This window comes from Vipera ursinii (genome assembly GCF_947247035.1).
Source record: "Vipera ursinii genome assembly, chromosome: 1".
NCBI lineage: Eukaryota > Metazoa > Chordata > Lepidosauria > Squamata > Viperidae > Vipera > Vipera ursinii.
In genome coordinates, this window is record NC_139512.1 from 348,692,092 (window position 1) to 348,708,562 (window position 16,471).

The 16,471-nt window shown below is 43.5% G+C and overlaps 1 protein-coding gene across 2 annotated transcripts; it reads left to right on the forward strand.

The window, feature by feature from the left end:
• Positions 1 to 847: 847 nt before the first annotated feature.
• LYRM9 (LYR motif containing 9) lies at positions 848 to 14,241 on the forward strand. 2 transcript variants are annotated; one of them, XM_083349357.1, is made up of 4 exons: positions 848 to 871; positions 5,888 to 6,029; positions 7,608 to 7,700; positions 13,837 to 14,241. In XM_083349357.1, the coding sequence occupies exons 2-4, from the start codon at positions 5,901 to 5,903 to the stop codon at positions 13,852 to 13,854; spliced, it is 240 nt and encodes a 79-aa protein (XP_083205483.1). In that variant the 5' UTR covers positions 848 to 871; positions 5,888 to 5,900; the 3' UTR covers positions 13,855 to 14,241. The 2 variants fall into 2 exon arrangements, with proteins under 2 accessions (XP_083205483.1, XP_083205482.1); XM_083349356.1 differs by lacking the exon at positions 13,837 to 14,241 and having other exon boundaries at positions 7,608 to 8,053.
• Positions 14,242 to 16,471: the final 2,230 nt, after the last annotated feature.

Sequence of the window (16,471 nt, forward strand, 5' to 3'; positions counted from 1 at the left end):
CCAAGGACCCTTACAACTCTATTCTATTCTATTCTATTCTATTCTATTCTATTCTATTCTATTCTATTCTATTCTATTCTATTCTATTCTATTCTATTCTATTCTATTCTATTCTATTCTATTCAGATGAACTTCAATTTACCCACCAGAGGGCGCACTTTCGCTGCCTTACGTCTCTCTTCGCTGGTTGCTCACAATGTTGAGATAGGAAAGATATAATTACTTTATTTGAAGTTTTTTTCGAAATTACAAAGGTCCACAGCAGATAAAGTGGAATGTGAGAATTTTGTTTTTAATCTGACTGAGCAGGAGGTGTAATATTGTTAACTTTTCCTCATCTCCCTTTTCCCCCCCTTTGTGAGCAATGTTTCCCAACCTTAGCCATGTAAAGATTTGTGGACTTCAATAGGGTACCCTGGGAGTTGAAATCCACATATCTTAAAATGGCTAAAATTGGGGAACACTGGCTTAGAATCTGAGGTTTGGACTGGATAAAACAAAACAGAAAATAACAACAGTGACACTTCTTGCTCTTTTACTTTTAAAATTATAATCTGACCCACCCTCTATTTTTGAGTAATCTTATTCAACCCTGGCAACTTGAAGACGTGTGGACTTCAATTCCTGGCATTGCCCAGATAGCATGAGGAATGATGGGGAGAAGGGTTGCTCTAGTTCAGGGGTAGGCAACCTCGGCTCTTTTATGACTCATGGACTTCAACTCCCAGAATTCCTGAGTCAGCTATGTCATAAAAGAGCCGAGGTTGCCTAGCTCTGCTCTAGTTTATTCTTATCTCTATGTTAATTCTTAGCTCTATGTTATCCAAAGAGCACTTTGCGAGGGTCTGCGCATGCGTCCTGAGGAAGCTGGGTAAGAGGATTTGCAAAGGTTGCATCTGTAGACAAGGAGCTGCAGTGCGCGGGGGTCGTTTGAGGAGTGGGCGTAGGGCATGAATTGGGAGGAATGCATGCTGGAGAAAGGCAGAGAATTAAATTGCGATCTCAAATGCCCTGGAGTCTGCTATGCGGTCGGGCCCTGTAAAAAGTGGCATTTTCCTAAGCTGAGTGGGGAATTCTTATTCAGTAATTCTCTGTTGCTCAAATTAGGTTTTGTTTTTTTTAAGAAAGATATTTAGTTTTAAACTGCTTAACATGTTGTGGCCTTGTCGCTTCACATTACATGGTGGTATTTCCACCTGAAATCCTTCCAAGAGCTCATGAAGATTGGGGGGGGGGAAGGGGGGAAGAAATGGCCAAAGTCATAGGATTGGGGCCAAGAAGGTTTTTTTTTTTAAGAAAAGGGGGGGTGCCTGCAAACCGACCATATTTATCTTCGCCATAAAGACTAGGATTGAAGGGTGGAACCGAGCAGATTTCCAAGAGGCCGAAAAGTTGCTACTTGTTTTAAAATTCGGAACTCCATTTGAAGTAAAAATGTTAAATGTCAGAAGAATAATTTGATATCAAACTTCCCACATTAGTATGAGAAGACAAGCATAGGCAAGAAAGTACCCGTGTGGAAATGCATGGGTGCAAAACTGGTCCTCCCTCCGATACAGTCCTTGACTTACAATCGTTCGTTGAGTGAAGTTACAAAGGTGCTGAAAAAAAGTGACTTACGACTGTTTTTCACCCAACAATTGCAGCATCCCCAAGGTCATGTGATCAAAATTAAGATGCTTGGCACCTGGCTCATATGTACGACAGTGTCCTGGGGTCGTGTGATCACCTTTGGCGACCCTCTGACAGCAGAGTTAATGGGGAAGCTAGCTTCGCTTAATAACCATGTTACTAATGTTGAAAGAAAAATCTTCAACAGGGTCCAGTCCAAACCGGGAATAAATAAAATGGAGACTGCTTTAGAAAGAAGGTTGTCATTTATTAAAGAGCAGAGCCAGACAGAAATGTGGCTCTGGGAAAGCTGACCCATGTTATTGGGAGTGGTGGGTTTTTATACCTTCTTGGGCTTTTGTGTTTGGAGTTGTTCCTGTGGCATGAACTTTGACCTGAGTCTGAGTGTGCCTTTCTAGTATTCTAATGGTGCTGGGTTAATCCTATTATGTCATAAAGGTCATGTCTTGCTTCCTTGGGGCTGTGGCTGATGACTATGTCCTGTGTTGGGTTTTTTGGGTGAGAGGTTGTTGATTCTAGGGATCTTCGTCTTTCTAATCCCATTAGCTCTAAGCTTCCTGGCTCCAGTCCTTCTGAAAGGATTATCACATCTGCATTTCTACAGACCTGGCCTCTTCTTCAGGCAGAGACTGGGTGGGTGGGTGGGGTTTCCTGCCTAAGATTTTCCATTGCTTCTTTGGTGAAATATATTCTGTCCTTTTTAATATCCCCCCGAAATATTTCTTTCTCTGGGCAGGCTGACTTCCCACACTAACGTAAGAACAGCAGTGATCCACTTAACATCTATGGCCAGTGGTCATAAAATGGGACAAAACTCACTTAACAGTTACCTTGTTTAGCAGCAGAAATTTGGGGCTCAATTATTGTAAGTCGAGGAGTACCTATAAAGCTAACAGGAGCAAACAGGCTATTTTGGGAACTGAAATTCAGTCCTTGGTCTTCTCAAAACCTTTTTTTAAAAAAGTTCACGCTACTTTAGATAATTCCCCCAGGTACATTAATTGTCCTTGTCTTTACATAAGGTTGCTTCCTACTCCTCTTTAACTCAGCACAGTGAGTCACTTAGAAAGAAAAGGGAGGCAGCCCACAGATTTGAGCTGTGATTCCAAAGTGAGAAAAAGTGTCATCTGCATGGTAGAATCAAGTTTTGTGTGTAGGACACATAAATTAGGTAGTTAAACTGGCAGAACTGGGACTTGCAGCCAATCAGATGAACAGCAGGGACAAAAAAAATGTTCCAGTTCAGAGTTCCTTTAGAAAAATAGATTTATAAGTTTGCTTAATAAATAATCAGTTAAGGAGATATCACCCATCCACAAAACACACCCACATCCTTACCTTTGCGCTCTAGGTGTATTTGCTGCATGACTTTTAATACAATTAAAATTTAGAGATGTAACAGGCTGGAACAAATGAGTAGTAAATCAGAGCTGGTTTTAGATAATTGTCCCTCCAAATTGTGCCTGGCCTTGTCTTACTAATTAATTTATTAATATATTTTTACTGCCATATTTCCCAAGAACATGTGGATCAACCTTGTTAAAGTATTACAATAACATCAATCAGTGCATTAAAAAAGAGCTCGGCAGTATACGAATTGGTGTCCAGCAGCAGGATGCTGAGACCCAGATGCCTTCTAAATGGCCCCATTTTCAGATCTCCCTGAAACTCAGAGAGCAAAGGTGCCATTCATATCTCCAGCTAGAGGTTATTCCAAAGCAGGAGTCTTCAAACTTGACCCTTTTATGACTTGTGGACTTCAACTCCCAGAATTCCTCAGCCAGCTTGCCTGGCTGAGGAATTCTGGGAGTTGAAGTCCACAAGTCATAAAAGGGCTGAGTTTGAAGACCCCTGTTCCAAAGGATGGCTTGAAGTCCACCAGTCATAAAAGGGCTGAGTTTGAAGACCCCTGTTCCAAAGGATGGCTGGGAGTTGAAGTCCACCAGTCATAAAAGGGCTGGGCTTGAAGACCCCTATTCCAAAGGATGGGTTTTGGTCTTGAAAATCCCCAAATCTGGGAGGGAAGAAAACTGTGGCATGTCCACATAGATAGTTTATTCCTTCGTGCCATCACTCTGTTAAACACCTAATTCCCACAGCACTGTCTTATGCTTAAAGTTATTTACCCATGTAGTAGGGCTGTATTGCTGGTATCCTTCTCATCTTCTCACCTTCTCCTATTATAATGATTTATCATTTGTTGTTTATATCTTATCATTTATGATTATGTCTCACAATTTATTGTCTATGACTTATCACTCTGGCTTTTGTATGTACACTGAGAGCTTATGCACTGGAGACAAATTCCTTGTGTGCCCAGTCACACCTGGCCAATAAAGAATATTCCAATATGAGTGGAATCCCTTTCAAGTCAACAGACCTGCAGGTACTCTACCTGAGTGCCAAGACATGTGGGGTTTCAGAGGTCAATACCACTGTGACTTTGCAAGAGCTCAGGACTGGTTATCAATCCATCAATTGCCAATCTGCCCCCCACCCATAAAGGGTGGGGTAGACTTTACTAAAGGAAGAAAGCTGCGAGAAAATAGAGAATGCTTGGCCAGTCACCCTTAAATTGGATCTTTTTGTTGTATTCTGTTTACCAGAATGACAAGGGGAAGGTGAGAGAGTCCAGGAGAGACTGGTATGAATGCCTTAGGACAGGAGTCCCCAACCCCTGGTCCGTGGACCAGTACCGGTTTGCAGCATGCCACACAAATAAGCAAAGCCCCATCCGTGGGATGCAGGCAACACACAAAAACACGCCCCCTCCGGTCCACGGAAAAACCTCTCTCCACGTAACCGGTCCCTGGTGCCCAAAAGGCTGGGGGCCTCTGCCTTAGGAAATTGCTCTTTGACTTAAACAGAATCTGAACTGCAGAAAGAAATGCTTCTTGTTTATAGGCTAATTAAAGAGAAAATCCGCAAGGAGGATTGTGAGTGTGCTGCTTGTTGAGTCATTTCCTGAAAACCGCACAGCTCTCCTGACTAACCAGACTTGGGAGCTTTTTGGCAGCTGACGCAAGGACCCACAACACGGGGGTTGCCTGCGAGCAGCAGTTTGTACCAGTGAATGTGTGGGCTGCTTCATTGGGTTTCAAGTGCAGTTTCTGAGGTCCTCCACTTACAACCGTTCATTTACTGACCATTGGATGTTACAACGGCACAGAAAAAAGTGACATGGCCGGTTTTCACACGCCTGTTGCAGCAGCCCCATGGTCACGTGAGCAAAATAGGAATGCTTGGCAACTGACCCATATTTATGACGGATGCAGTGTCCCGGAGTCATGTGATCCCCCTTTGCGACCTTCTGACAAACCAAGTCAATGGGGAAGCCAGTTTCATTTAACAACCGTGTTACTAATTTAACAGGTGCAGTGCTTCACTTAACAAGTGTGGCTTGTTAACATAGAAGGGTTGTAAAATGGGGCAAAACTCACTAACAACTGTCTCACTTAGCAACAGAAACGTGGAGCTCAATTGTCGTAATTTGAGTACTACCTGTATTGTGCATTTGTGTGTCATGGGCTAATTTGGCCTATTGCCCTTGCTACAGAATCTGCTAAAATGGGATTCTGGCTCTGTTTAAAAATTATCATTAACAAAATGCTTGTCACCTTTCCAATGTCATCTGCACCACTGTTGAAAAGCCCTTGGAATAACATCCTGTTGTTTAAACATAATCCCATTTCTTCAGCTGTGAGTCCCTGGTTCAACATCTCTCTTCTTGGAACTTTCCAGACTAGAAAACCAAAGTCATGCAAGCTGCTGTAACTTTTATTACAACTATAGGTAAAGGTAAAGGTTCCCCCGCACATGCGTGCTAGTCGTTTCTGACTCTAGGGGCCGGTGCTCATCTCCGTTTCAAAGCCGAAGAGCCAGCGCTTGTCCGAGGACGTCTCCGTGGTCATGTGGCCGGCATGACTAGACGCCAAAGGCGCACGGAACGCTGTTACCTTCCCACCGTAGTGGTCCCTATTTTTCTACTTGCATTTTTACGTGCTTTCGAACTGATAGGTTGGCAGAAGCTGGGACGAGTAACAGGCGCTCACTCTGTTATGCGGCACTCGGGATTCGACCCACCAAACTGCTGGCTCAGGAATTCTGGGAGTTGAAGTCCACGAGTCATAAAAGACCCAAGGTTGCCTACCCCTGATCTACACCTTCTCTGTTGCAGGCATTGGGGTTCCTCGTGCAACCTGGGCAGTCTAGAAAGTGGCTCAGCTTCATCGTGCTGTCTTCTCTCTTTCCACAGTTGATTGTGGAGGATGATGGCTCCTCTCCCAGGGGTAGAATTGGTGAAGACCCCTTTACAGCTGTACCGCTACCTGCTCCGTTGCTGCAGGGTCCTTCCTGAAAAAAACCTCCAGGATCATTACAAGCACACAATCCGACAGGTATGCTGGGTGCCTTTTGATTGTTGGAGAGGACAGAATTTCACCCTTCACTTTTCTTTTTTGTTTGATTAGAACATTCCCTCAATTGTCTACTCATGGAGGAGAGAAATAAAAACCAGACAAATAAATTAACTTCAAAAGAAGGCTAAAACTATTTTCATTGAGATTGCTTTTAATAATCGTACCTTGCAAACCTGACTGTGCTGTGCCTCCCTTCCTTCTTATATGTCTAGTAAATCAGGAAGGTGTTTATGTGAGCCATTTCCAAATAGCACCTTGTTTCCGAGGCTTAAACAAAGTTTCACTCTTTCTTTATTCTTTACATAAGGTTAGGGTTAGGGAAGGAAAAAAAAAACTCCCAGTTGTTGTTTTGGCCATCACAAACAACTTCTGTTGTCAGTTGTCTTTCTTCTTTTCACTTGGGGCTGATTGGCTATGGTGTGGTCCCTCCTGGCTTTGTGTGGTTATGTAGATTTGCACATGGCTGGATGGAAGGCAGCAACAGCTGATCTCTCTCTCTCTCTCTCTCTCTCTCTCTCTCTCTCTCTCTCTCTCTCTCTCTCTCTCTCTCTCTCTCTCTCTCCCTCCCTCTCTCCCTCCCTGTCTCTCTCTCTCTCCCTCCCTCCCTCTCTCTCTCTCTCTCTCTCTCTCACACACACACACACACACACACTCAGAAGGATCTGTACTTGTCTCTGTCATCTTAACCTCTTTGCTTCTCTGATAGCATCTAACAGCCATCTGTTGCTTCCCAGGGTGACTTGTCCCTGATGCTCAGAAAAGCAATGCAGTAGGACCAATGGTTTTTCAAAATTGATTATTTGATGACATGGGTAGGCTCTGCCTGGCTTACAGAATGAGAAATGCAATATGGATACCTTAAAAACGGTGGGGGGAAGTCTAGAAAAAGCACCACACAGTCTAACAGACCAAACATCCCTTGAGAGGGTCATCACTGCTTTTGCCAAGGCCTAGAACATGGGTATCCATCCTTGGCAACTTTTTAGACTTGTGGACATGCTGGCTGGGGAATTCTGGGAGTTGAAGGGGACTGGAAGCTGAAACATACAAGGAACGGTTGCTGGTATTGTGTATGTCTAGTCTAATGAAAAGAAGGACTAGGGGTGACATGATAGCAGTCTTCCAATATTTCAAGGGTTTCCACAAAGAAGAGGGGGTCAACCTGAAGGCATTACAACAAGCAACGGATGGAAACTAATCAAAGAGAGAAGCAACTGAGAACTAAGGAGAAATTTCCTGACAGTTAGAACAACCAACCAGTGGAACAACTTGCCTCCAGAAGTTGTGAATGCTCCAACACTGGAAGTTTTTAAGAAGAGACTGTCCATCTCACCAATAAGGTTTCTGTCTGAATTGTCTAAGTCAGGGGTAGGCAACCTTGGCTCTTTTATGACTCATGGACTTCAACTCCCAGAATTCCTGAGTCAGCTGAGGTTGCCTACCTCTGGTCTAAGTAAATATCCTTCACTTCTCCCATCACCAATTGTACAAGCCATTGCCTGCTACTTTACTAACCCGTGGTAGCGATGATTTATTTATATAATTGTTTATTTACAGAGTTTCAAAGTTCATGCTGATGAAGACAGTCCTGAGAGGATCCAGCAAATTATCAAAAGGGCCATTCAAGATGCTGACTGGGTGATGGACAAAGTAAGCGGTCTGCATCCCATCATTTTTGCCAGATGTTCAAAGGAGTTGTTCTCCAGCAAGTTTATATGGATTCAGCTGGCTGGACAACAGCAGTTGAATAGCTGACTCCTAACACTTAAAATCTGGGTTAGTTCCAAGGAGGGTGACAGCTGCATTTAGGTAAATGAGAAACACTGCTGTGAATGCTCAGCCATAAGGATCAGGGATTCAAGTATTTTTTATTAGTTTATCAAACTATCAAATGCAGAAACACAAAGAAAAATGAAAGTAATGGAAGAATAGGTAAGGAAAACGGGGAGAGAAAAAAGTGTAAAGGGGAAAAGAAAAAGAAAAACAGTTGACTTCCAACTCCTTTTGGCACAGTAGGATAAGGTAATACCATAAAACCTTAACTTTTTACTTTTACATAATAATATACACTAGCCGCTTCTATAACAGCAATCCTATCTAATCAGCAAAACCCAAAATCAAAGTTTGTTTGTTTTTCCCCTCCTCAAGCACAAAGTCCAAAAAGCAGTTTCCAAGTAGAACCCATATTAATTGTATTATTTTCTTTAATCAAAGCAGGCAATTTAGCCATCTCCGCTAATTCCATCAACTTCTGCAGCCATCTAATCCATTGTGGGAATCAAAGTATCCTTCTGTTTTTGTGCATAAAGTATTCTTGCTGCTGTCAGCACCGATCATATCAAAGTTGCATTTTTTTCCACCCAAGTTCTTTATCCATTAAGCTCGGCCATAAGGATAAAGCTGTTGCATCAGGACGGAGGGTATCTATGGAGATTCTCAGTCATCCAGGTCATGGTTGTCCCAAATGTGCTTTTTCAAAAGGCAACTGGACTTCGGAAGAACTGAAGAAGTTTCTGGGATAAGAAACGAAACGTCTTCAAGGAAAAACGAAGAAAATCCAGCTGCCTTTTGAAAAAAAGTTACCTTTGGGACAGGATGGAGGGTGTTTACCTGAAGCTTCCCCTCTTGAATTGAATGGAATCTCTCATCTCCCCAAAAAAGATTTGAAACTTGGAACATTGGAATTTCCATCCAAGGAGTCCTTTCCTGATGATTTTCAGCAAAGGCAAAAAAAAACACACAAAAAAACCACCACACCACACACCTGCCCCGTTATAAAGACCTTTGCTGACTCACCTTTTTATTAAATGACCTCAGCTTTTGTGAGGAAAAAGTGCTACGCGACTGAGTGTGGGCTACTGTAAAGTAACATGACTTTCCTCCTCCGAAACCCATCCCTAAACGGGGTATGGGGAGCAAGGGTCTTCCCTAGCATTTGTGCAACAGGCTGGATGGGGTTGAAAGCCTGTGTTTAGGCCTCCTGCTGGCCTAAGCTGGAAGCTCCTGGAGATGTGGGCTCCACGACGTCCATTTTGCCTCCAAAGAGGAAAGCTGATCGAGAAAAACATTAGACATCTGCTGTCCCAAAGGTGCTTTTCTCAAAAGGTGACTGGACTTTCTTTGCTTTTCCTTGAAGACATTTTGCTTCTCATCCAAGAAGCTTCTTCTATTCTGACTCATTTCCCCCCACACACGCACACGCACGCACCACACACCTTTCTGTCAGAACTGAAGAAGCTTCTCAGATGAGAAACAAAGCATCTTCAAGTTAAAAAAAAATGAAGCCCAGTTGTCTTTTGAAAAAGCATCTTTGGGACAACCATGAGCTGGATGGCTGAGGATCTCCGTAGACATCAGAAAGCTGCTGTTGGGTGATCCACCGTTGCTTCTAAGGGAAATGCCACTTCAGGGACAGGATAGCGGCCTCGTGGACAAGAGATCCCTGATCTCTGCCCTAACTGATCCTCTTCCAAACTGGGTCATGATGTCAGCAATCTAGTGTTACCACCAGACCGTGGGAGTGCGTTCTGCAAACCATTGTCACCAATCAGTATTCTCAAGTTGAGAAACTTTCCGCCATCTGTCCGGTGATTATGATTATATTAAGATTTTAAGCAACTTCTTAAACCACTTCTGCCCTATGTTCTACTTCCTCATAAGAGGTGTTCTCCTAATTTTATCTCGGGGCCCACATCTGCAGCCCTGTCTTGAAGTCACTGAGAAGTTATATATACAAAGGTATATCACACACTCGTGACCTCTCGTCTTGACTACTGCAACGCTCTCTACATGGGGCTACCCTTGAAGACCACTCGGAGGCTCCAACTGGTACAGAATGCAGCCGCGAGAGTTGTGTTGGGAGTTTCCCAACACTCCCATGTCACACCTCTGCTCCGCGAGCTGCATTGGCTTCCAGTTGTCTTCCGGGTGAGATTCAAGGTGTTAGTAATGACCTACAAAGCCCTACATGGCATGGGTCCGGAATACCTTGGGGAGCACCTGCGGCCGGCGTCAACTTCCCTCCGCCCAGTACGCTCCTACAGAGAGGGCCTCCTCAGGTCAAAGAATGCCGACTGGTGGCCCCCAGGGGGAGGGCGTTCTCTGTGGGCGCACCGGATTTATGGAACCATCTTCTGGTCGAGCTCTGGATGGCGCCTGATCTCCGCTCCTTCCGGCGCGATCTTAAAACCTACCTTTTTGAACAAGCTGGCCTGGCCTGATGGGATGGGGTTGGGTTTTATTAATTGATCTTAACTTTTTAATCTGTATTAATTTATTACGGGCATTGCTGTTTAATTACTTTTTAATTTTTGTATCTTGTTTTTCATTATGTATTGCCCTGTTCACCGCCCTGAGTCCTTCGGGAGAAGGGCGGTATACAAATTAAATTAATAAATAAATAAAATAATAAATATTTCTTCATTTCAGTAGAAGCTGTCTAGCACACCCCTCAAACCTCATAACACTTTGTTTCCAAAGAAGAATCAAAGAGAAGGGGTTTTCAGATCATCTAGCCCAAGTGCCTACTCAGTGCAGGATCTGCTACAGAATATATAGATTTATTCTTCCGTTGATAGATGTGACCACCCAATTGCAAGATTGACTGGGCAACCTGCAATTTGAAGAAACACGAAAACAAGGAATTCAAAATAAAATATTGTCTAGAATAATATAGCAAACCTTTGTAACATACAAAACAATAGGTTGATGGGGTAACAGAAGTAACCGTAACTGAACCAACCCAGAACAAAGAAACACATATTTCATTCAAGGCTCTTACGTTCTGTATAGCAGTGTTTCACAATCTTAGGATGTGTGTCCCAAAGATGCTTTTTCACGAGGCAAATGGACTTCCTTATTTTTCTTTAAAGAAGTTTTGCTTCTCATCCAAGAAGCTTCTTGGATGAGAAGTGAAACGTCTTCAAAGAAAAACAAGGAAGTCCAATTGCCTTGCGAAAAAGCATCTTTGGGATAACTATGACCTGGATGACTGAGAATCTCCATAGACCAGGGGTCTTCAACCTTGGCCCTTATATGACTTGTGGACTTCAACTCCCAGAATTCATCAGCCTGGGAGTTGAAGTCCACAAGTCATAAAAGGGCCAAGTTTGAAGACCTCTGCCATAGACACTTAGGATGTGTGGACTTGAAATCCCAGAATTCCTCAGCCAGCTGGCTGGGGAATTTTAAGAGCTGAAGCCCATTCATCTTAAAGTTGTTGAGGTGGAGAAACACTGCTATATAGACTCATCTCACGATCTGGCCCAATGTTTGGGGGAAGAGCCAGGTTTTAGAACCTTGTGAAAGGACAGAAAGATCAGGCCCATCAGAACCTCAGGGGAATGATATTACATAGGGCAGATCCTGCAACAGGGAAGGATCTTAAGGCAGAATCTGCCAGAGCAGTGTTTCTCAACCTTGGCAGCTTTAAGACGTGTGGACTTCAACTCCCAGAATTACCCAGCCAGTTGTGCTGGCTGGGGAATTCTGGAAGTTGAAGTCCACACGTCTTAAAGCTGCCAAGGTTGAGAAACACTGTGCCAGAGCATTCGTGCAGATGATGTTTCACCCTCTGCTTGAAGCTTTCAACAAAGCAGCAACAAAACATGTACCAAGAGAAGACAATATGTGTAGCTCAGGGTAAACAGTGGAGTCCTCAATGCTCTCTGAGCTTGTTTGTTTGCTTGCAGACATTTCATTACCCAACTGGGAAATGATGATGTTACCTAGCTGGGTAGTGAAATGTGTACAAGAAAACAACAACCAAGCTCAGAGAGCACCAAGGACCCCCACAATAAAGCATGTGCTTGTTATCCAACATGCTGTGCTTCACATGGGCTGTATTGGGATCACAATTCCAGCTGAGTTGGCTTTCTTTTGATCAGTTGTCATAGGGGGTAAAATGGCACATGGATGACAGAAGGACCAACGGGTGCCAGAGTTCTCACACAATGAAAACTAACGTAATAGTAAATAGGAAGATTGCCAAAACAGGACAGATGAAAACAAGCTCAGTTCAAGTGATGTTGCTAAGCAGCTGTTACGTTGGGTTGTGGACTGGGAGAAGACAGGACTTCTTTAAGGAGTTGCTAACAGATCCTTCAGATATTTATTTATTTATTTTTATTTTTATTCCATTTATATCCCGCCCTTCTCCGAAGACTCAGGGTGGCTTACAAGCTTAGCAGTAGCCTTCATTCTATGTATATGCCTGCTTATTAGGGCTTTCACACATACACCCCAAGTGGCATTATTACAAAGTCAGCTTAATTGCCCCCAACAATCTGGGTCTTTGAATGTACAGGTGGTTTGAATGTACAGGTGGTCTTTGAATGTACAGGTGGTTCTCAACTTACAGTCATTCGCTTCGTGACTGTTCGAAGATTCAACAGCACTGAAAAAAGTGCTATGACTGTTTTTCCTACAACTCTGACAGCATTCCCGTGGTCACATGATCCGAATTCAGAACGCTTGGCCACAGGCATGTAGTTATGACGGTTGCAGTGTCCTGGGGTCAGGTGATCACCTTTTGTGACCCCTTCTGACAAGCAAAGTTAATGGAGGAAGCTACATTCACTTCGCAACCCTGTTACTAACTTAACAACGATGGTGATTCACTTAACAACTCTAGCAAGAAAAGTCACAAAATGAGACAAAGCTCACTTAATAACTGTCTTACTTAGCAGCAGAAATGTTGGGCTCAGTTGTGCCTAAGTCGACGATTACCTGTATAGTCCACTCCATCTTTCCCCCTTCAAATCCAAATTGTTGCATTGTACTGTTGAGCAGTTTATGAATATAACAAGCTTTATAACTGAGCAGTGGGATTGGTCTGGTTAGCTTTGTTTTAGTAACAAGCTGGTACAATCTGTCAGTTTGGCATTAACTTTGTTTTCAGGGGGTTTTTTTGTGCCTAGCTTGTTCTGTGATTGTAACCAAACCATCCAGGTTTCATGACTAACTGCAGTACTTGGTCTAAAGTCCACATGCTAGTCGGTCAGGTCTCATAGGACAGGGGTCCCCAACCTGTGGGCCACGCCAGTGGTGGGATTCAAATACGTGAACAACCGGTTCTCTGTGTGGATGCCGCTTCCGGAACTCCATTCTGGGCCTGGGCAACAAAAAATTAGCTACTGGTTCTGCCGAACTGGTGCGAACCGGCTGAATCCCACCACTGGTCACGGCCCACTAGTGGCCCATGAGGGGGTTGCAACTGGGCCGCGAAAATGGCTGGCGAGCGCATGTAAGTGCATCCTCACTTGTGCAAACAGCAGGCGAGTGGGCACACGCACGCTTCATTGAGAGGCAGGCATGCGTGCGAATGGAGTTGTGCACGTGCTTGCCTGCCACTCACGCAGAACCAACCCCCTCTCGCCCCCGGTCTGCAAAGCCAGAAAGGTTGGGAAATTCTGTCATTGGAAACTGCTTTGTACATGAACGATGTTTATATAAACTTAATAAAATATTACGCAGATAGATGATAGATAAGGTAGTTAACTAGCTAGTTAGATAATATAGATAAGCTGATTAGATGTGTGTGTCTGTGTGTGTGTGTGTGAGAGAGAGAGAGAGAGAACCTTTTGGGGTCAGGCTGTTTATGAATATTTTATTGATTATAAAGTCCAAAAGGTTGGGACAACCATGGCCTGGATGACTGAGAATCTCCTTAGGCATTGATTGTAAAGATAAAATACTAGTATTATTAATACACAATACTAATTTTCTTTATTAATATCCATCTTTGAATTTTTCTTCCCTCTCTTCCTTCCATCCTTTCCCTTTTCAGTATAAGAAACCAAAGTAAAGGAAGAAACAGTTGGTGGAGAAACCAAGATTTTTTTCTTAAAGCAATTAGACTGAAGAAACCACTTTATAACAGTAGCCAGTTCACTGGAAGAGAAGAAACTCAAATTCAGCCAACTTCTTTGCTATTGAAGGTCAACCTTTAATAAATAAGGGACAAGGTGTCTAGAGCAACTGATCTTTAGTAATTGAATTTTCTGAGCTGAAATAACATGGCCTGTACAGGGCTTGGAGCAGGAGTCATCATCATGAGGTTGCATTTCCACAAGACATATTCCACATTCCCACAGGATTGCTCTGTTATATGTTGCTAGCATGCAGGAAAATGGATTAATTTTGGACCAAGGGCTGCTCTTTGCCTGGAAGCTATAATAAAATCAAGTTTTGATTTGCCTCAACTGCTGTTGATTTCATCGCCTGGATACTCGGTGGCATACGTTCATCCTTCCCATTCACTTCTGTAGAATACCCAGTTTGTTTGGGTGTTTTTTTTTAAATGGCAGGAATAAATTCTCATTTTTCTTATTTTTTGAATAAATGCTGTTGATGCTGAGAAAGGAAATGAATCCAGGAGAACGTGAGTTCTAGTCCCACCTTAGACATGAAAGCTGGCTGAGTGATTTGGGCCAATAATCAGGAGCTGATGAGTTCTAATGCCGCCTTAGGCGTGGAAGCCGACTTTGGACCAATCATCAGGACACCGTGAGTTCTAGTTCTGCCTTAGGTATGAAAACAAGATGGATGACTTTGGGCCAATCCCTCTCTCTCAGCCCAACTCACCTCACAGGGCTACTGTTGTGGGGAAAATAGGAGGAGGAAGGAGTATTAGGTATGTTTGCCACCTTGAATTATTTAGAAAAAATAATGAAGGTGGGATAAAGAAAGGAAAGGAAAGGAAAAAGGAAAAGGGAAGGGAAAGGGGAAAAATGGAAATGGAAAAGAAAAAAAGAAAAGAAAAGTGGATGCTCCCTGGGTGACCTTCAGCTCCTTATAATAACAATAATAAGTTGGAAGGGACCTTGGAGGTCATCTAGTCCAACCCCCTGCTCAGGCAGGAAACCCTATACCATTTTGGACAAATGGCTGGCCAGTGTCTTCTTAAAAACTTCCAGTGTTGGAGCATTCACAGCTTCTGGAGGGAGGTTGTTCCACTGATTATTTGTTCTCACTATCAGGAAGTTTCTCCTTAGTTCCAGGTTGCTTCTCTCCTTGACTAGTTTCCATCCGTTGCTTCTTGTCCTGCCTTCAGGCGCTTTGGAGAATAGCTTGACTCCCTCTTCTTTGTGGCAGCCCCTGAGATACTGGAACACTGCTATCATGTCCCCCCTCACCCTTCTCTTCATTAAACTACACATACCCAATTCCAGCAACCGTTCCCTATATGTTTTAGCCTCCAGTCCCCCAATCATCTTTGTTTTGTTTTTTTGTTTTTTTAATCCCATTTATATCCTGCCCTTCTCCGAAGACTCAGGGCGGCTTACAATCTAAGAAGCACAAATCAATGTGCTTAGCAGTAGCCTTCATTCTATGTATATGCCTGCTTATTAGGGCTTTCGCCCCCCCCCAAGCGGCATTATTACAAAGTCAGCTTATTGCCCCCAACAATCTGGGTCCTCATTTTACCTACCTCGGAAGGATGGAAGGCTGAGTCAACCTTGAGCCTGGTGGGACTCGAACCTGCACTAATTGCAGGCAGCTGGTGTTACTTAAGGAGGCATTAGCCCACTGCGCCACCAAGGCTCTTGGTTGCTCTTCTCCTTATCTCTTTCAGTCCAACATACCTCTGGGTGGGCATAGATCACCCAAATTCCTTGCCACCAAGAAGAGGGGATCAACCTATTCTCCAAACAACCTGAAGGCAGGACAAGAAACAATGGATGGAAATTAATCAAGGAGACGAGTAACTAGAACTAAAGAGAAATTTCCTGACAGTTAGAACAATTATTCAGTGGGACAACTTATCCCAAATATGCTTTTTCAGGAGGCAACTGGACTTTCTTGTTTTTTTCTTCTTTGAAGACGTTTCGCTTCTCATCCAAGAAGCTTCTTCAGCTCTGACTGGATGGTGGGGAATGGAAGGATTTATATTCCTGGCAGACAGCTTTCATTCCCCACCATCCAGTCAGAGCTGAAGAAGCTTCTTGGATGAGAAGCGAAATGTCTTCAAAGAAAAACAAGAAGGTCCAGTTGCCTCAGGTCTCCACACAAATTTGCACTACTTGGGTGGCCCTGAGGACACAGGTAAACCTCCAAATGGCCTCAATGACTCTCTAAAAGAATGCAAATGACCAGCTGTCTTCAAGGAATATAAATCTTTCTATTTCCCACCACTAAGTCAGAGCTAAACAAGCTTCTTAAATGAGAAGCAAAATGTCTTCAGAGAAAAACAAGAAAGTCCAGTTGCTTCCTGAAAAAGCACTTTTGGGACAACCATGACCTGGATGACTGAGAATCTCCATAGACAGTGGAATAACTTGTCTTCAGAAATTGCGGGTGCTCCAACACTGGAAGTTTTTAAGAAAAGACTGAACACCCATTTGTCTGAAATGGTATAGGGCAGGGGTAGGCAACCTTGGCTCTTTTATGACTCGTGGACTTCAACTCCCAGAATTCCTGAG